At 31.1% G+C, this 22791-nt stretch overlaps 1 protein-coding gene across 1 annotated transcript in view; it reads left to right on the top strand.

The window, feature by feature from the left end:
• Positions 1-727: 727 nt before the first annotated feature.
• The window catches only part of LOC146527112 (proton-coupled amino acid transporter-like protein acs), a 35934-nt gene continuing 13870 nt past the window's right edge, over positions 728-22791 (top strand). The window contains exon 1 of the mRNA XM_085205478.1: positions 728-928. Coding sequence (XP_085061604.1) covers positions 860-928 — 69 coding nt within the window. The 5' untranslated portion in view covers positions 728-859. The remainder of the gene's footprint in view (positions 929-22791) is intronic.

Below are 22791 nucleotides of genomic sequence, written 5' to 3'. Positions count from 1 at the left end.
TATTCTACATGGTTGTATGGTATGGTTATTTAAATCTGGCGTTCCGAACGTGCCAGTTGAGCACGTATCACTTCGCCAATGTCACGTTGATTTCTGAGTGATTGGTAGTTAAAATATAGTCACATCATTTCCAATCGATTTTTCTTTTTTTTTTGTTCTACCCGTAAAATATTTAGATAAAAAAGGAATACTTGTTGTAATGCTTTTAAATAAAAAAAACGGGTTAAGTTGAAGTACCTAGATAATAATTTTATTTAAATAAAATGTAGATAATAAATTTATTTTTTTATAAAAACAACAATATATTTATATAGACTTTTGTGTGTAGTTTGTGAGTAATGGTAGTGATACATAAGTAAGGATGTACTTATCTAATTATACTTACAGTCAACGAATAAACTGTAGGTAAGTATATACATATATTACGATTTTTATAGACAAATAAGCTTACTATAGCTTATTTGTCTATAAAAATCAATAAAATCACCAAAAACCAGTCTCGCGTTGTCTTTTTTTTTGTATCACTTTATTTAATAAGCATGCATTTATTATTTAATTTAATTATGAATTTATCCTCAATTTTTGGTCTATTCTCTATAATATTTGGGTTATATAATATTGTATATCTACATATTATATATATTTATATAAACTATAACCAAGCTGGATATCCTCCAATATTTCCATATTAAATGGCAGGGTGCAGGAGGCTGACGGGGTGACGTCACGCCCGCAAGCATTATAAGTGCGCACGCGCACCGGCGCCATCATTCGCTAGTTTGCGCGTGAGCCGCTTGCCGCGTCACATCTATATAGTGCTCCCGCGAATTTTCAAACAAGTGAACTATTGTGTGAGAAAATGCCGAAGAATATTTTAGCCGAAATGGGCTCACAAGTGGGACTGACCCCCGCCCGACAAAATAAAAAGGTATGTTTTTTTCACACAGACTGGAGAAAGCTCCCTCTTTGCTTGATATAATTACGATATAGCACGTTCTTAAAATCTTGGATAATTTATTCTTGTTGTTTTTCAATCATTTATATAGTTATTTTTAATATTAGTTACAAAGGAAAAATAATGCAGGAATTTTAATGTCCCATATAAAATCCTGAATTGGATATTGCGATGGTATTTTCAGCTAGGCGAGTGAGCGGTTGGTCCGTCTCATGGTCGGACATAAATAAACCATGCGGACGCTAGAACCAATGTCAATATCGCTATTGTCACAGTCAAAACTAATGTTTCTATTATATTACAATTATATATTAAAATTTAAATCCGTGTTCGATTTTATCACTGGAAATAAACGACCTTTTGAAGTAACTATTATATAAATAAACTTTAAAAGTTTTTATTTTATGACATAAATTAATTTTGATTTTATAGTAAGTAAAATTTTAGGGAACATTATTGTAATAATGGAAATTATATGAGCAAGACACAGTATAGGTGTAAGTATGTATCGCAATTTTCTCATTCCACATTTTAATGAAGCGAAGCCGCCTGAGGCGAGGCCAAGATGTTTTTTACCTATTAACACCCATATTACATTACGTTCATATCTGTACTACCAAAATTAACTCTGTTTATATGCTGAGGATAGCTCCTGAATAGAAATATCGATTTAAAAACTCATTTAACACTCACCTACTAATCTAATGAAGTAGTCTTATTAAAAGGAAAATCCCCTTTTTATAGTAGGTATCTAAAAATATAAATAAGCTTATTCCTGTGAATATGTATAGGTACCTGTTATCAACCTAATATTGACGACATCTCACTATTTTGTATTGGCGGCTATTATTACTATAATGTTGTGAATGTCATATAAAATGTTAGTCGTACAAACCGCTAAGCTTTTTAGAATTGTTACGTCATCCTAGGAATTTTCCTAATACTCAATGAATTAATTTGAATAATAATAATGTTGAAATATTTATAAGCTTAACTTTGTTTAATCAAGTACGATCTGCTTATACAAGCACAAGCAGTATTTTTTTAATAAATTTTGTTTTATATCTCACCAATGACCTTAGAGTAAGGGAAATTCTTTTAAATGTATTTTGTACTAGTAAGTACTTAAAATTTTATCCTGATTGGATATTTAGTATTTATTCCCTGATGGACTGATGGATGATACTCCATTCCAGCTTCACGTTGTATCCTGCACACAGCAGGGTATGCAGAGGGAATTCAGTGTTAAGACACTCCGTTCCCCACTGCCGAATTCTGGAGGCATTGCGTGTTGAGTGGCAGAACTCAACGCCGCGATTAGCTTCGACACCAAAGCGAAGAAAAGGAAAACGTAAATAAATATTTCACTTCCTCGAGTGGGTATCGAACCCATAACCGTCAACAACAACAAAAACATAACAATAACCGAGTTACATTTACATCACTAGTTGTCCATTCTCTGGTTAACGAATCGAAGAATATATTGATTTCTATTTTAGATTGTTGCTCAAATGTTTTAAAGGGCAATTGAATATTCACCTTAACAAGCCAACAGATCCTGATTTAGGGCAATTTAATGTATGTTCCTGCATAGTTATGCACTAGTTCTATAATATATATTTTTTTCGTTCTTTAATCTTAAAAGGAAACATCAATGCTCCAAAGTACAAGAAATAAAGTCTATTTTTACTAGAATCTAAACAAGATGCTTGCCAAAAACAAGCATAGGGCAATCACTGAAATAACTTCATGTCATATTGAATGAGAGGCGCACGTGGTGAGAGACGAGTCATTAGTTTTCCTGCAACAAACAAATCTACCTTCAAATTTTGAAATGAAATATTTAATATTTTCATTTGTTCGCTTTGTTGACTAGGCAAAGCGCGGGGTTGAGTTCCACCATTCAGTATTTAATGCCGTCGGAAAGTAGGGGGTGGAGTGTTTTAAGACCAGGTACCCCGCCTCCCCTACTCTATCTACCCTGCTACATGCGGGATATTACGTGAAGCTGTTTTAATTTATTTAAATCAATATATATATTTTTTAGAATATCGACGGCGAAGTGCCAATAACATCGAACTAACAAAGACAAAATTTTACGCAATTTAAAAAAAAACCTATTTTATTTCTTGACGAATTTAAAATGTTATTATTTTTAATATTTTATATAACAATAATATAATGTTATATTATATTGTATTCATATATAGATATGTATGTAGTAGATATGAATTTAAGTTGGAAAATAAAAAAAAAGATAATTTGTTTAAAATGTCGGTTAAGAGGTATTGGTACTTCGCCGTCGATATATCATCATATTATTACGATAATAGCGCAAAATCACAATGCTAATTCTATATTCAAACTTGTAAATGAAAAATGAAGCAAATTCCTTTGTACAATCATCCAAGCTATGTTTAAATTTTAAAATTAAAAAAAAAACTTTTGTTATGTAAATGAATAAAAAATTTGCATATTTGACATTGATACCTACGGTTGAAAAAGAGGTACTGGTGAGAGGTTCTATATAAATAACTAAATATTTATAGGACTAAATTCACGCTATATCCCACACAGCAGGATAGGCAGAGGGAAGTTTCTAGCCTAGTTTTAAAACACGCCGTTCCTCACTTTCCGCTGAATTACTTAAGACTAATATAAGACTATTACATACAAAATGCCTATAATTTTTTTAATTGATTTAATTTTAATTTGGAACAAGGTTTATCGCTTAATTAATATATACAATATAAATATTAATCATACGCACTTATTTAGTACTTAAGTTAACAAATTAACTATTAAAAAAATGTCTGGAATAGGTAATTAGGTAGGTACGTAAACTGAAATTAGTTTGAAAATAATTAAAAATTGTGAGAAATTTAATGAAGTGTCATTTGTATGTAATCATATAAAATAACTGAATTACTTAACAAAGTGATTAAAAATATTTCTTATGATTAATGCTTAATGCAATAATTAAACTAAAAGTCGAAAATAACAGTTATTAACAAAAAAACTCTTAAATAAAAAAAATAAAAAATTCCACATAATAAAATTCGATGTGTTTAATATTACGGAGATCGCTAACAAGCTTGAGTAGCTGAACGCTAACGACCGCTATGCTAATACATCACACTCTCGTATTATTTCTACGTAACCACCTATAAACGATACACAAATTATATATATACTAGCGGCCCGCCCGCGGCTTCGCGTGAGTAAACTACGTTATTATTAATTTCTGTCTCCAAGAGGTTCCTACTCTGCAAAGTTTGAGATTCCTAGCATTTGTAGTAACGAAGTTTCATACAAAGTTTCAACCTCAAAAACAACCCCTTAGAAGTCGAATATTGCAAATTCCCGTCTTAGCAAGCACCTACGTCCTGTAAATAACTCCTATGCAAAATTTGAGATTCCTGGCACATGTAGTTTCTGAGATTTCGTGATGAGTGAGAGACTTTTCGATTTTACATATATAGATATATACATATGCTGTAAATAACTATGAGTTTTTTTTATCTCAAAAGATGTAAAATAAGTACTAACTGAATATTGAAACTTTTCTTATATTAAAGTTAAAATATTTCACGCGTAAATTATAATTGGCTTCATATAAAGAAACAATATAAAACCTACCGACCTGACAAGTTCCCTCCTTTTTCTATTTTCCATTTAAGTTACTGTTGATAGTATCAAAAAGGTGGTATGTTATCATCTTTATCCCCATTCCCCAAACAATGATTTTAATGTAACTTCAAATAATTTAATAAGCTATATCATTTGATAAGTATTATTCGCTTTAGCTAGCCGATATGTTTCAAGTGTTAATAGATGCCGTAGACATTGTAGAAAGTAATTGACAAAGATTCAATAACCTATTTTTAATTGCATATATGGATATGTTCGTTTCTATCGAGGAACACTTAAAAGATACCGCGTGAAAGATCGACTCGTTTTTCTGTCTTTATCCCCCATTAGGTTAAGATAGTAAGTAGTACGTCTTGCTGCTTACTTCAAACATGTTTTTTTATTTTTCTGCTTATAAATTAACCTATAGTTTCAATGACATCATAATTATTTATATTTTACACAATACAAAATGTATAGCTAAGCGATGTGTGTATTCTCTATTGCATTGCGATTAGTAGCTGAGCGAAATTTTTCACGAGCGTGACTGTAAACGCGACGGTTGTGTGTTCGATTCCCACTCAGGGGAATGACTTATTTAATATTTTCATTTTCTCGCTCTGGTAACCCTTCCCTCTTCCTACGCTGCTATATGCAGGATACAGCGTGAATGCGTTGCGTGCTAAAATTGAAAATTGAAAATTAGTATACATTTTTATCAAATTACTTTCAGAGTATTAACGTAAAAGAATAAAAAGTACATACACTGATTTTGAAGCCTCCTTTGGCCTACATAAAAAAATATACAATCACATAGAAACAATTTAAAGTATAAATAAACTAGCGACCCTCTTGCGGCTTCGCCCGCTTTTACTACTGGATTATTCATATAATGTATGTTTGCAAAGCACTTAAGATAATGTGAAAATTAATTAAACCCTAATGCAACCCGCATTTTCGTAGTTTCAATAAGGATTTTCCAATTGTTTTACACAGCAAGGATTTTTTAGTAGGTACCGTAATTTTAAATCTGTGCTACTAATCTTTTCAAGTACTTATTAAAATATATTTAAATTACTATTTTTAGATAGTTAAATGACATTAAATAATACATTCAACTCGAATTATCCAATACGTGCAAACGCATCTAAATCTTCGTTGCTATAGAGGCAGGCGGGTATTTTTTTTTTCGAGCTTGTGGTTAATGCTGAAGAGGGTATTCTGTCCCTAATGAAAAGCTAGTACTACGTGGCTGCCTGTGACGAAAATTAAATAGAATGCATCGGCCGGGAATTGAACCCGGGCTGCCCGCGTGGCAGGCGAGCATTCTACCACTGAACCACCGATGCGTGTAAGGCAGGCGGGCGCGGCGGACTCGCTTGTATAAGCATAACGTCGCGAGGCGCGTTTCGCAGCAAGGATTTTTTGATATTGTAACAACTTCTAAAGTACTTATTAAAATGAAAAACAGAAAAGACAGTTTTGATCTACATTAAATGGCCAACGTAACTAATATACTTATTTATATGCTGAGAGTAAGGGATAAGTGAAACTTGACTCGATACAGTTGATGTGTGAACGGCGTGATGTGTCAATAATTAAATGCGTTTTTCTCTAAAACTATTCGCAATTTCGAAATATTTTAAAAAGCAAATTTTATCTTCATTTAACGTAGAAATTTAATAAAGTATTTTAAAGGATAAGGATTAATACCATTATGGAAAAATATCCCTCACAATAAAAAATATATTGAAATTACTATTTTTAGACAGAAATATGATCACTACACGTTATTCTTAAAAGATACGAATATGCCATCGCGGACTTTTTTGTAGATCTTATCAAGAGGAACAATATTCCAGTATATTTTTTTCATGTAGTATTTACCATTAAAGCAGCGCATGCGCCAAAGTGTCTCAGCGGGTAGGACTTTATACACATTTATCGTATTTATGTTAATTTACATAAGAATGTACAAATAATAAACTATATATAAACCTTCCCTGAGAAATACTCGACCTAATGGTGAAAACCGCATCCAAATCCGTTGAGTGGTTTAGAAGAAGAAGAGTTAGAAAGTTCAGACAGACACAAAAAGCGACTTTGTTTTATAAGATATAGGATAATAATGATTGTTGTACATGTTATTTATTCTTTAATAAATATCATATATTTTCATCATATCAAAAGGAAAATAAATAATACAAAGCAAAATTATTCGCTAGTTTGTACCTAGCACGTAGAGGAAGCGGGGGCATAACTGGGTCACTAAAGAAAATAATTATATATTTATTAATTAAAATGAAACTCTATTAAGATATTGGGATATTTATTAAATTATCAATTTTATTATTAGGAGCCTTTCATGAAAATACCAAAATGTCCTAGGGTAGGGGCAGTATGGAGACCCAATTTTGGGCAGTAGTGAATAGGATTCCTCTATATTTTCATTATCAACATCTTAATTGACAAATCACGCAATGCTCTAAAGATTTAAAGAAAGTATTAAACACTTACATAGTATGTCCTCATCTACGTGTCAATGTCAGAGTGGGCTTTTTCTTTAAGTTTTATTTAACCTTAATAAATACATAATATCGTTAGAAATATATAACATGTTAGTTCAAAAGTGGACTAAAGATTGATACAAAATGGTTTCCTATCAGCGAAAACAAAATACTATAATACTATAGTTACTTGTTAATGTGGGTGGCCTCGTTGTACCTCCCTTCCCCTACGTGTTATTAATTATTGACATGACTCTAATAATCCATCCTTGCTCTTGATTTCTAAATTATTAATTGTAGGTTCTTGTTATTGCATCTTGCATCCAGTGACGTTGTTTTGATTGAATTGATTGGTTTTATTAGTGTGACGTTACAGAACTTGTTTACACTCAATAAGTGATGTTTTGTTTGAGTACGTCAGATCCTGAGGAAAATACAAATAATATGATATTTGTTGGGCTTCTTTCATCTAATTTTAGCATGAGAAACCGAATTTAATATAGTTGTATTCTATTCATATATAAACAAATTAATAACTAATATATTTTTATTATTTTTTACATAATTCTTTATATTTTTTTTATATTTTTTTTGTTTAATAACAACAATAATAATATACCTACCGACCTACCGTACTAAACTCGGTACAAGGTACAATACGTATTCATTATATACTATTTACAATACATCAGTACCAAGTTCCACTTTGCTCTAGAAATAGACCGTATGTAATCAATTGCACTCAAGTGCCTTCTAATAGTGAATATCAAACTTATTGCAATAATATTTAGTGAATGTTAAAACACTACTCGTAAACGACGAGCCCAGTCTGGCGTGGGACTGTAAACGTGACAGGATCTAAGTTCGATTCCCACTCGAGGAAATGAAATATTTAATATTTTCATTTCTTTGCTCTGCTACATGCGAAATACAGTGAGAAGCAAAAAACGTTTATAAACCTTTAGCTATGATTTTTATAAAACACTTACGCATATCTTACTTTAAACAAGTGTAAGCTTTATCTTATCTTATCTTCTCCTTAAACACTTGAATAGATTTTAAATTGATTTGTACTTAGCACCCTGTCGTAGGTAAGCGCCTACTTTTAGTATGGACCTTGTATTTGAAATTAATCTGTCACAACAAGTTAATGCGAGCAAGGTAACTTAAGTTTCATAATTTGATAGAACACCACTTGCCTTATGTTTTAATATTATAATATTTAAAAAAAAATATCCCCCAAACAATCGTTGAGGAGTTGAGCCTCCTATCATCATCAGCTCAGCAAAGTAAACACACGATGACAACTTGACAACTAGAAGCAAATATTTGATTATTAAAAGAAATTATGTAAAACAAATAGTTATACAATTTGAAGGAAATGTAATGTATGAAATGAATATATTTCCCGGATTTCCCTGTGTTACCATCATTAAATCCTGATTTGGTGGTAATAGTAAAAATGAGATGGCAAAATATCTTTGAAATAAAACTATATTTTCAAAATCAGTTCACAAATGATGGAGAAATCGTGGGACACATATAAAGATATAGTTGTCGAATATAGACCCTCCTCCTTTTTGGAAAAGAAGTCTGTAGACATTTAGGATGGAATAAAATTTAAACTAAACATCAACTTGTTGATTGCTAAAGTAAAATAGCTTCATTTCATTCAATCTTTAGCAAGAAAGTCTTATGGAGGTTTCCTTAAGGAATACATTTTTTTTATTAAAAAAGTCCACTTTATTATACATATATAGACAATATTTTCACTAAAAAGACTAAAAAAGAAACATAAAGATATTAATCAATGCTCTATTGTGAAGAATGATTATAGTTAGTACAACCGAAGGACAACTAGTTTATTTCCGCGTCGCATGCGCACAGGTAAAATAATTATAACAATTTACAACGTATATTTATTACAAATACCTATTAGAAATAATAAAAGATAAAATATGATATTTTATTCCCATTACGATACAAAAAATCTGAGATTGTATTTAAATTGATTTCAATTGCTCGACTCCAGTACAATGCTGTGCAAAGTGTTAAGATAAAGATTGTCACTTCCTCTGCATTCTGAGCTGCATTCGCAACTGGACGTATTATGGACATGATTAGAAAGGACTACATATAAAACTTGTGACATCAATAACATCGTATAGTAAACGATGAAATGGGCGTTTTTATAGCAAATTTCGTAAGTTTTCGTTTAAAAATACATTTTAACGTTATTTATAATTTCGTTTTCGTGTATTTTAATCGCTATCTTCCGTTCTTCGTCTGTAATACTTGAAATACATTTTACCCACTTCGGTAAGATCTTAAGGAAGTCATTTTATAGTTTTCCCTGGATTTTTCTGTTTCACAATTCTGAATGAGCGCTGTTTGAAAATTAATCAGTATGTTCAACTGAATAAAAAATATGAAGAGTAGCTTTAGTTTTTATGAAGAAGTGTTTAGCTTAGTTAAAAAAAAAATAATGTGATGATTTGTTCTGTTTCTTCCCACAAATTTCAAGCGAAATTTTTTGCCTTTCGCCTTTTTCGCCTAGTTTATAACAAATATCATAAAAGGGATTATTTCCTAACTACACAATCTTGATATTTAAAACAGCCATATTAATAGAATATGACACTAGGTCATATTAAGTACAAAAATCATGTGTACTAGAGGATACGGGTTGTGACTGCCCACGCCGTTCTACTTACACTGATGAATGAGTTAACAATAGCTCGGCTTACGTTAGTATTTATATTATGCTACTAGGCACGCCTCCCGGTCGCACTTGACATTGCCGAATGGAAAACATATACATATATGTAGACTAACATCGCTTGTATTTGTTTTAGTATTACAAAATTTTACTTGGCCGTAAAATAGTTTTTAATATTTATTCAAATTACAAAAGAATGATAATAAAAAAAACTTTATGTTAATTCAAATGTCTATAATAATATTTGTATAGCTTACCTATATGTATATACATATATCTTCATACGGATATTATTTATACGTAATGTTTTTATAAACTACTAGTGGACCCGGACGCGGCTACGCCTGCTTGAACTATAAGAATATTTTCGCGTCGGTCATACTCATACTGTGTTGCCCGAAGGCTAGGTCATTTCGAATCAGTGACATCTCCTTAATTATTTATTAGAATGTTATACAGGAAACTATAATTTCAATCTAGATAAAATGCTAAAAGTGACTATAATATTTATTTTCATAAGGATGAATATCAAAATGTCGCGGTAACGGTTGCGTAGCGACGCGACGGTTGTTATTAACATGGCAGAATAAATTGCATGTTAAATTAGAAACTACTTTAAAATATATTAGTTTATATGTGTAATGTTATGTTATATAGCCTATAGCACTTCTGAAGAATGCAGCTTTCATACAAAACAAAAACAAAGTAAAACGGACCAGTAGATCCAAAGATCTTAGCGTTCAAACAAACAAATAAACAAACAAACAAACAAACTCTTCCGCTTTATTATATTAGTACAGATAAGAAAACTTGATGACACAATCTCTTTAGACAATTCATGTCGAGTATTTCCTCTTGTTCTTTGATATTTTTCCTTAAATGTTCTAATTTATAGGAAGCCATGCTTAATAATTAGCTAGAGATATCAGTAGGCGTATTTTACTACAGGTAGGTGTATTTTTACTTAACTATATACGATTTTCTTTATAAAAACCTTTAAAATATAACAAAAATATAATAAAACAACTGGACAAGCGCGAGTCTGGCTCTCCCACCGAGGGTCCCGTACAAGTATTGGAGGTCTCAAGCATTTTCTGAAATTTTCATACTTAGCTGAAGTCTACTTAGTAGGACCAGAGCCCTTTCATCTGATACTTCACTTAAAGTAGCGACTTCAATGTCAAATTTTGCCCCCCTTTTAAGGTTATTATTTTTTAGGATTTAACCAAAAATGTATAGTTTTCATATTTTTTTAAGAATTAGTATCCTGTAGAGCAGCTCTGCCAAATTTCATAATTTTTACTTAATCGGAAATACCGTATTAATTTTGATTCTCTTTACAGTGTCGAAATACGCGTTGTTTGCTATTTAAGGCTATTATTTTTTTAAGATTTATTCACAAATGTATACGATTCAGAATTTTTTCCTGAACTAGTACTATCTTTAAGTATTAACTACCAAATTTCATAATTCTAGGTCAACCGAAAGTACCCTATGAATTTGATTCCCTGCGTAGTGTCCAATACGCGTTTTTTGCGGTAAAGCGGCCATTTTTTTTTTTGAATAAATATAGAAATAAAAAACATATTTCTCAGGAAATCATGCGACCACAAATTTGTGTATATGGTTTGAATTTCAATTCTATATCTCCAAGCGTTACTGAGATAAAGGTTCTTGACAGACAGACAGACAGACAGAATGATCGTATAAGGGTTCCTTTGTTCCTTAAAAAAGTACAATCCTAAAAAAAATATTTGTCAACGCATTTACGCGATGAGTCACAAATGTTTGGCCTTGAATAGCGATCGAAGTATAAAATGATATGATAACCTGGTGACCTCAACTGTACGCACGTCTAGCGGCATTTCCTCTAGTCTGGGAACTAAATAAGTAAATCGACTTTGTCGGTACTGGCATGTGCAAAGGAGTCGTATATTGTACAAGTAGTGTTAGAATATACATATTTCTTAGTGACCAATTATAACGTAATCATTTTGTCAAATAATGAACTGGTTAATAGCTATTAATTATATTTTTTACCCGACAGAGTAATTTGTTTATCAGTCTAAGTATGTAAACTTTGCGACCATCGCTAAAGGTAGGACAATAATAAAAATACATCTTAACTACAACTGGACGCCATATTGTCAAAATAAAAAAAAAATATCGTTGAAGCTTCCTGTGAAAATTTAATTGGTTGAAGAATAGGTCTCGACTGATAAACCTAAATAATTATTGGGCTTGTTTTTCCTTTTTACTTTTATGCAGTCGAGTTTTTTGTTTTCTTATAATTATTTTTATCCCAGACTATGTTGAATGGTAGAATGTATTCGAGGCTCTATCTGAGAATATTTTAAGCATTTCAACACATTTTTCATCTATAATTCCTTTTAGATGCAAAAATTATTGTATAAAAATATCTTATAGAAAATTTAAAAAATATTTGAATATATTTCACAAATGGATATTCCTGTAGATTAATATACATTTGAGCTCACGTTAGTACTTATTTGTTATCTGATACTTGGGAATAACCTGTTCCGTAAGTCGGCGAAACCTATATTAACCTGTAGGATGTCAGTACTTAAGAAAAATTTAAATAAATTTTCATGCAAATAAAATATTATAAGGATCAATTTCGCTAAATGTGTAAATAGAATTTCGTATATATTTTTTATAAAAGTGTATTGAAATATTATCTATGGTGCATATCCAAAATAATAATAATATCTTGATAAAAAATATATGCTACTTCAGTTTCGTTTAAATTATTTAATGAAAATAAATAATTGTGATGCACATATATTTCCTATATAAGACATACTACTGTTTCCTGTAATTTCATGCGTTTTGTTGGATCGTGGATATTTCTCATTTTAATTGACATTTGTATAGTTTTATCATTGAAATTTAGAGCAAAAATTTAGATATATTATCACGACGGCCTTAAGTTTTGATACTTTACATTTGTTAACGAAAAATACCACATCTTTGCCATATATTCCAGATCTACAAATTACACTATTATGTCAATATCTTAAAGCTTTATTTAACTTTTGCCATACATTTATTACTACTTTGTTTTATATTTAAAACATATAAATTTAAAATAAAAAATGTAAGACAATTATATAAATATTAATTATTTGAGCAATTGCATTGGTGTGCAATAGCATCTCATTTTGCTCAATCAACCTACAATCTGAGCTGTCGGACCGGTTATATGCGGATTTTACTGGTCGTGCATTTTACCTGTTGCTGCATCAAGCGGCCGTCGCCTTTGATGACTTTTTACATTTGACGCTCAAACTTAAGGTTTATATTCCTATAGAATATTCTTATCGGAAATATTGAAAAGTATTAATCTGGACAAATCAATCATTTAATTTTAAATCTATTTCTATATTACGCATGTAATTTTATTGAAGTGCATTAGCAAAATCCTAAGGATATTTTTTATTCCTTACTAAAGAGCCACAAAATATCCATTCCTTTATAATGAATTTCGGATTAATAGTATATTGTACTCAATGATGTACTAGATATTTATATCGTTAAGAGAACTTAGGCATAATACAAAAATTTGCTATCTAGATCCAGATGGTCTAATATAATGTGTAGGTACTAAAATCTCTACAATCTGCTAGCTCTACTTTTATTTAAATAATCTTTATTTATTTTAACTAGTGTTACGTTACTTATATCCAACAATAAACGACGATTATTGAAATTAGGTTCCACTTCAATAGTAAATTAAACTAAACTTGCACATACATTTTTATACATTTATACATTATACATATATACATTTTATACATTTTTCCCTCGAAGTTCTGTAATTACGCAAGAGCGTCACCTAATGTAATTAAATATGTCGAAAGAAGTGATTTGAAAGTGGTTGAGCTGATGTGTTTGGTACAGTGTTCGCACGACGCCGTCTCGCAGTACGACGCAATAGCGACACCACGTGCTCCCATAGAGGAGGCAGACCGGTCGTCGCGGGGAACCGGTCTTGATGGAAAATTTTTGCTTTCCTCCCCCTCTGGGACAAGGAGCGGTGAAAGGAACGATCAACGGTGAAACTATAATATTTATGAATATTATCTGTTTCTGTTATGTTTTTATTCTATGACATATTTCGAATGTTACAATTATATACCCTTTTTTGTCTTCTTGTTCGTGTAAAAGAAAATTTTCTTAGTACATAATTAATTACTAGGGTCCGCCATATACAGCGGGTGAAGCGGAGCGAAGCTATTTTGCGAAATTTTCTGTTTCACAGCTTAACTCTATGGGACGCATTTTGACCATTTAATCATCATCGTCATCATCAACAGCCATCTTTTGTCCACTGCTGGACATAGACATTCCCCAATCCTCGCCACCACACTCGACCCTCAGCACTCCGGACCCATCCGCTTCCCGTCAACCTCTTATTGTCGTCGGCCCATCTGGCAGGGGGCATTTAAACAAAAACTACAATAACAATTATCACCAAACTTCGCTGGGATCGTTCACCGCGTCATTCACAACGTTCCTGTAAAATTTGAAAGCTGTAGGCTTAACGGTCTAGGAGGAGTAGCATTACAACGAAGCACACTTTTGTATTTATATATTTTACTTATGAATATCAGTTGACCATTTATCCCAACACTCTTCTCAAATTTTGCGTACTTTTTGAGGTATTTAATCGTGTATAAATTGTAATAAATATACACTAGTCTAAGAAGTAGAATATTATGACAAAAACCTTACTGTTACAGATTCCTAAAAGCTTTTGAAGAATTTTTTTTACGTTCGGTTCTAACTTCAAGCTTATATTGTATTATTTGCGGAGACATTTAAGCAAGAATAAAGTAATGGATCAAATATTATTTTTTAAAAAAAGGTTTTAGATAAGACAAGAATCGTATTAGTTTATAGATATTTAAATATGCAGATCGGAAATAAAGTGTCCTTAATGTTTATTTACATGTTGTGCTTATAAGATACTTGGAAACGTGTGGAATCTTTACAATTACGCAATGTAGATGATTTTATATGTAAATGAGAAATAAACGACGCAGTTGTTGTTTGTAGGTACTTTACTTGAAAAAAAAATAAAATATTTACACCAAAAAGATTAACGACCTCTATAACTGTTTTTATTATCTGTTGGCCGCCCGCAATTTTATGCATTTACGTGGACTTTATAGGCCGTTGCATTCTCTTTCCATTTAGCATTCATTGTCATTAGAACTTGCAGGTGGTGGGCAGAGACAACCTAGTATCAAAACTCTCCGTGCTTCGTTTCGTTTTCCACACAAATTTAAGTTGATGTTACAATTCAAAGCGGGCAAACAAAAACAATTTATTTTCCTGATTGGAAATCGAACCATTGAATCAAATGACCATAAAAAACCTAAGATAATGTCGTGCCTATGTTAAATTAAATATTAGGGGAATTGTGCTTAAGATGACATACTTTTTGTTTGAAGACAAATATTTCAAATAAATAAAGTCATCTAAGAACAGCATATTGCGTATACTATTGTATATTTCATAATCAACGAAATTATTTTAGTTTCAGAACAATCATCTTTCAAACATCATAAAAGCAAACAAAAATCGCACTTAGGGCGACCAGTGTAAGACGACATATCTACAGGGTAAAATGACATACTTAGTATGTGGCATAAAAATATCATCATTATTTGTCGAGCATAGTTCACAAATAAATTATTTCTTCTTTGCTGGGGGGCTTTTAAACAGTATCAAGGTCAGATTCATACATGTTGCAAATTTTATGAGGTTGAATTCCGTTATCAGTCACATCCTTTTCTAAAAGGGAAATAAGCTTCGTCACTTGCGGCTATTGAATGCCCTTGCTCTAGCAGCCTTATCCATGTCTTCTTGTGACCAATATATATTCGTTTGTAATTACCAGGCATTTTGTAGGTAAAGCAAAAAAAATACATCGATTCTATTTATAAGGGTAAGATAGTATGTCATCTTATACTCACGTTTTGTATGTCATCTTACCCAATAGATATATGAATTTAATTTTAACCGTTGTGACAAAAGTTTATAGGTTAAGATGCGCTTTTAGCGTTAGTTGTGTCATATAATAATCGTATTATACATTTATAATTAGTTCAAATAGAAAATCTTTATCTTACATGTCTTTTCACCACCGAGCAAAAGCGAAAGAAAAATTTGTTGCAATTGAAAATAACGAAAACATGAATTACTTGCCCATCTGCATTTACTTTCAGCCATACTGAATTTAAGCACTAGCTGCATCTACAGACACTCCCTAAAACGTCACAAGATCGCACTTAGCGCTAATAGTTTCATCAATATTGGTAGTGTGTCATCTTATCATAGTATGCCATCTTGAGCACAATTCCCCTATATACGTATACAAAGTATAAATAAATTATCTTTGAAAACTACAATAAGTATGTTGAGAATATAAGGAAAATATTACAAATAATATGTAAAGAAGGTTATCAAAATAAAAATCTGACATTTAATTAATAATTAAATTTAATAATAAATATTTCATATGAAATTTTGAGTTGTTCTATATAATTAGTTTTTTTTAGTATTATGACTAAAATATACACATAGATATATAGACAGCACGCTACTGCCTCGTGCTGCCGTGGTAAGGGCAAGAGAGATGCATGTGCATGTATGTACATGCTAAACTGCAGATACAGCTTCGGCTCTGTGCCAACTGCACATTACTTGAATATTAACACATTCCCATAAATACTATTGATTATCACATGTTATAATTTATCTTTCGGCGATATTTTTATTAGATGTTTTCCTCAAGGTCACAGACCATAGATCTTTTAATATTTGTCTATATATATATGTTAGAATACACTCATATATTATACTCGTAAGTACCTACATAATATATATATTGTTTAATTTTGTCTATGTTCTTATTATAAATATCACCTAAATAAATATAAGTGTTATTTAAATTGAATCATACAATAAATTAGTTGTCACCTATCACCAATAAATAGTTTTCAATTAGTAAGTAAGTAATATCTTTTTTTGACCTTGCAAAGGTACAGAGCTTAGAAATACTTTGAAACTAAATATTATATAATAACTAGCGGCCCGCTCGCGGTTGCACCCGCGTGAACTATATTATTATTAATTTCTGTCTCCATGGGTACGTCCTAGTGACGTCTATGCAAAATTTGAGACTCCTAGCATTTAGTAACGAATGACAAACACAAATGTCATTAGTAACGAAGTTTCATACAAACTTTCAACCCCAAAAACAACCCCTTAGAAGTCGAATATTACAAATTCCCGTCTTAGCGAACACCTACGTCCTATAAGTAACTCCTATACAAAATTTCAGATTCCTAGAATATGTAGTTTCTGAGATTTCGTGATGAGTGAGTGACCTTTCGATTTTATATATATAGATTATAATATAGAGAAATAGAAACTTGTTTAGTAAATTTTGATCCTTGGTGATTTACAGAATTTCAGAAAGCAACAATTTAAATTGGCAGGCGCCGGCGTCGCGTTACGTTAGCGCTGCGTCGGCGTACTGACGTCGATTGGCTGTGGCTAGCTCGTTAGACAAAGATTGATGGCTTTTAACTTTTTCTTTATATATAAACTTTTGTCTAAATTTCTTTGCACTTTGCATCGGATAAAATAGAAGATAAATTTAAGAAATATCGTTTGCAATTTTTCTGCTAATTTTATTGACATTGTGGTATAGGTGTGATGGAACCTTGATGTTCTTGCTTGCATACATTGCACCCATCCCACCACAGTGGGGTTAAATCAAAATGACTATCTCTGCGATATGGTCATATATATTTACATAGTTATATACTATGTTAGTCATTGACATTATTAATATATAGCAAGGATGGACATAACGGGTACGTTAAGATAAAAAAGAAATAAACAAGCGCGAGTCGGCTCGCCTACTGAGGATTCCGTACAGAAATTGGATTACATTTTTCTGAAATGCGAGCTAAACTTCAATTTCAGAAAAAACCAGAGCCCTTTCATCTGATACCTTACTTGAACTAGCAACTTTTGCTCCCCTTTTAAGCCTATTATTTTTAGGATTGAAAGATAAATCTATAGTTTTTAGATTATTTTCTGAACCAGTACTACTTGTAGATGCTAGGTGCCAAATTTCATAATTCTGGGTCAACCGGAAGTACCATATGAGTTTTGATTTTCTTTTACAGTAAAATACGCATGTTTTGCGATATAAACGGCCATATCTTTTTTTTTTTAGTAAATATAAAGATATGATTTTTTTAAGGAAATCAAGAGAGCGTATCTTAGTTTGAATTTCAACTCAATATCTCTGATACAGACAGACGGACGGACAACAATTTGATCTTAAAAGGGTTCCTTTTTTACCTTAAAAGGAACGGAACCATCACCCATTTATTTTAATCTCGTTCTTTAACTATATTTTCTTGGGGATTAAAATAAACATACATAATACCCTATCGTGCTCCGTGAACGCGATAGGGACGTCAGAACAGCTAAAATGGTTTCTTCAAAACAACTATCGTTAGAAAAAAATTTAAAAAAGTACTTGCCGTCGCTGGCAGATCTAAGGCGGATGTAAAATGGTTGCCTATTAGTAAAAACAAAATTCTTATAGACATAGTTCATTGTACGAGTAAGTGTTGGGGTGGGGAGTCTGGTGTGCCCCTTACGCCCTTATTTCCCTATATGTGTCTAAAATTAAAGAACCTTAAAAACACATTATAATGTTTTTCAATTTTATGCTGTAATGCTAAATAATAAACGAAACTTGGCGAGTCTTATTTGTCTTCTTATATTTTAATTATTTATAAGAATAATAAATAATATTATTTAATAAATTTAAAATCTTCAATCATAGAATGACGCAAGTTTCTCATGAAGTTGGTATGATTGAAATGAATATAAACAATACTGTGCAAAAGTACCGAAGCCTGGAATTAATTTTGAGATTATTATTCTTTAGATTTATTTAAAGTGTTTCAAATACTAGAGAAGTTTGTGAGGATGGTTGTTTGTTCCATTTTCACGCAAAAACTACTGGACGAATTTAGATGAAACTATACAGTATTTATAGCATATACATTAGATGAATTCATGTAAAGATGTTGTAACGAAGCCGCGTTTTGGTAATCTTATAAGAGAATGGACCGGTATAGCAGAGCAAGTTTTTGCTACAATTTAAACAAGTGTTCTTATGACATCAGATAGTCTCTAAATTATCATTTCACGATAAGTCCACGAGTAATAAACATTATAATATTATAGCTTCTGATAGGAATTCTTAGGTCGGAGTCCACTTTTAATTTCAATGATAAGTTCTCTATGATACCTAGGTACCTACTCTATTCTATTAGGTATATATGTATCTGTGTATATTTGAATAATAATAACGTAACGAGAATGGTTCATAAAATTTAGCGTAAAAATAAAATTTACTTCCTATATAGAGTTCTATGACTGTTGTCAAATGATTGTTTTGTAAAATTTTTAGAAACGTGATATAATACAAAAAAAAAAGGCAATATTAATATAAACTTTTTGATTGTACGGAGAAAGGAAATAAAAATATTAATAAAATTAAAACAAGTAATAAAATTAAATAGGTATATCGACCACATATTTTTATAGATACTGAAGTTTAATTTTGATTTGTAAATTCGAACCTCAACTCCAGTGAAACTACTGGCACAGACTGTGCAGTGTGCCTACTTACGTAATGGACCTTGTCACCTAAAATGGCTATACTTAATTTACTTATTATATATATATATTGTTATTAAATTAAACTTGTTTATTTTATTAAAAAAAAAAAATAATACCAACAACTCTGACGAATTTCGAATTTCACGTTTGGCTTTATAGTGGAGAAGCCTAAGAGCTGTAGATGGCACTAGATTAAATACATTTAAATTACGACCATATTTAAAAAAAGTTTTTTTAACAACAGTATAGTTTAATGCCAGTCATTAAATTATTTCATATTTTCATTTCCACGCATTTTCTGGTAATGAGGGAAAGCGCTACAGTGAGTTCTGTCACTCTACACTCAATGCCTTCAGAAGTCAGCGAAAAATATTGGAACGGAAGTGTCTCAATGGGGAACGGAGTGACTTAACACTAGGTTCCCTCTGCGTACCCCGCTATATTCGGGATACAACCTGAAGCTAAAAAACGTAACAATTTAAATTCCATATGCTGAAACATATTAACTAAGATAAGCTTTCAAACAATATTAATATTTAAAATATTTGGATATCAATATTTAAGAACTATTTTATTCATCTATTTCTATACATACAAAATACTTACGTACAAATCAAGAACCCGAGTCTTCAATTTATAATAACTAATATAACATTATGATAATTAAACAGATTAGCAAAAAAAGTAGTTTTCCAACTCTGGTTGTTACTGAGTTAGCGTATAACATAGTGATTTATTATTAATAATAATAATTTATAATTGTTGGCGGCCTCAAAATAACATTTTCTCTACGGTGAGTGATTCTATATAATGTCAACTTTGTGGAAGTAGGCACGGTTAAAATAAAGATATATTTTAAAATTTGACCTTCGTATTCAAGTCTTCTAAACACGAGTATATACGACTCTGAATCACGAAGCTTAAATTAGAAATCCGTATAGTGTTCATCTTGTTTGTAAATAATTAACAGTAAACAGAATTTAGTAGGTTTTAATGTTTTTAATGATTCTCAATTAAGCTTAAATCTTAGGGCGACTATTAGAACCTTTAAATATGTTTGTATCCCTAAAAACATTGAAATAAATGCGAAAATATTGTCTATTCTATTTTGGAGTAATTCCAACCTAGGATTTGTATTTTAAGATATTACTAACGTTAAACAATTTCGCTTATAAACGCCGATGCTATGAGCGTTCATACCAGAATAATTCAATGTGACTTTTTACATTGTGACAGATATATATACAATGTAGATAAGTAATTGATACAAGTAATATATTTAAAATCCTATTAAAATATATGTTTACAATGTAAAACTAGAAATATCCAATATGCATACAATTAGTTACGTAGGTATATTATATGTCAATATATTTTCATTTCATTTAATCTAGTGTTAGCAAACTCGTGTGAAAGAGGGTAGGCGTAGGTGAAAAAGATTATAAAAGCAATGAAATTGTGTCAATCGGGGGCAGTTGCTTGTAGCAACGGCCCTTATTGGAAGAAAACTCGTGTGAAGTATTGTTATTGGGTGATACATATCACTTATTACAATTACGTAGAGTTCTAACACTAGTACATTTTATTTCGTATGCAAAGTCGGACATACTTAGATTTAGTCTTTAAGAAGAAACTAATAAACAGTTTTTTTTTATATTGAAATATATTGCTTATAATTTTCAATCAGAATGTCCTTCGGAAGTTATAATCTAATATCTATTTACTTTAAGGACTTATTCTATAAAATTTGTTATTAATTGGATAATAAAAGAAACAACAAATAACATAAATTATCGCCATTGTCGTTATAAAATATTTAATGTCGATTTTCCTTACGGATAATTGCAACAAGGTAAAGATATAGTAATTAGAACGCAAATTCTTAGTTATTTTCCACTAACGAAGCGTCGGCTAGGTGATGTACGTGCTCGGTATTTCGAGTATCTAGCAAACACTCGTCTGTTTGACCGTCGCGTCGTTTAACTTTAATATCTCGCGTAACATATGTTTAAATATTTATTTTTCAATTTCTTTTATATTAAATAATTCGCTTACAATGATGATTCGTTAGTTCAATTACTCATTTATGAAAATAATGGTAGTTCTTGCTTTTGTGGACTATTTTCAATCTATTTTCAAGATGTTAAGAATACAAAAGTATACTAAGATTGTGTAGGTATATGTTTGAATAATAAGTCTATTGAATGTAATGCAGGATGGCTGCCAGCAAATGTAATAGATTGTACCATTGATTTTGAAAAGAGCAACTGTTGAGTTTCTTGCCGGGTCTTCCCAGCAGAACTGCCTCCCGAACCGGTGGTAGCTTTTTGTTCATATGTTCATTCGACGATTCAAAAGTGTTTATAATAATTGCTTATTTGAATAAAGAATATTTTGAATTTGAATTAGAATTTGAATTAGAATTTGAATTTGAATTATGATTATTATTCAAAATAAATCAGCTTCACGCTGTATCCCTCGTAACTCAACGGCGCGCTTTGTCTCGAGTAGAGCTTTCCCCACAACCAGTCTCAGACAGGACTCTAAAATATGAAACACGCGGCAAAAGTTCTGGAAATGTCGTAGAGATTTGAATAACACCATATCGGTTACAGTTTAATTGGATTAGCCAAAGTCTAGCCATAAATGTTTACTCAAATAATCCTGTTTGCTCAAGTTTTGCAACATGTCAAGTTCTAGTAATTTTCTTTTACAAAACCAAATTCCAAATGTAAATAGATGTAGAGATTATTATTTTTAGGAATACAGTATGACTAGTGACTGACAATATTCGAAATAAGCACAGACAATTACGTGTTACATTTAAAAAATGTCTAATGTCTAAAAAAAAATTAATATTGTCTAAAAAAATTGTAGTAAGGGTTTACCTTACCTGTGTTTGTTTTAGTTTTTTTTTAATTAAGCTTTTCATATAAGTAGGTATATTGTAATTACATAAAGACAACACTATTCTTGACTTGCGACAAAAGGCTTCTAATGAATTATTTTTAATAGAGCGACACACAATTATTTTGTAGTTGGGGTTATAATGAGGGAGTTATGGGGTACCCTTAGCGTCAAAGTTTATTTTCCGAATATCTATTATAGATATCTTAATCAAATTGAAATTGAGCATGGCTATGTTATTGTTATAAATAAAATAAGTTTAATTTTTGGAGTCGCCCCATGAATTGAAACCTCATTCCACCCCATGAATTGAAATCTATCAAAATTAT

The sequence above is a fragment of the Heliconius melpomene genome, chromosome 21 (assembly GCF_056956725.1).
Source record: "Heliconius melpomene rosina isolate 202511_hmr_F chromosome 21, ASM5695672v1, whole genome shotgun sequence".
NCBI lineage: Eukaryota > Metazoa > Arthropoda > Insecta > Lepidoptera > Nymphalidae > Heliconius > Heliconius melpomene.
Note: the sequence above shows the minus strand (reverse complement) of the source record. Positions and strands in the feature narration are given on the sequence as shown.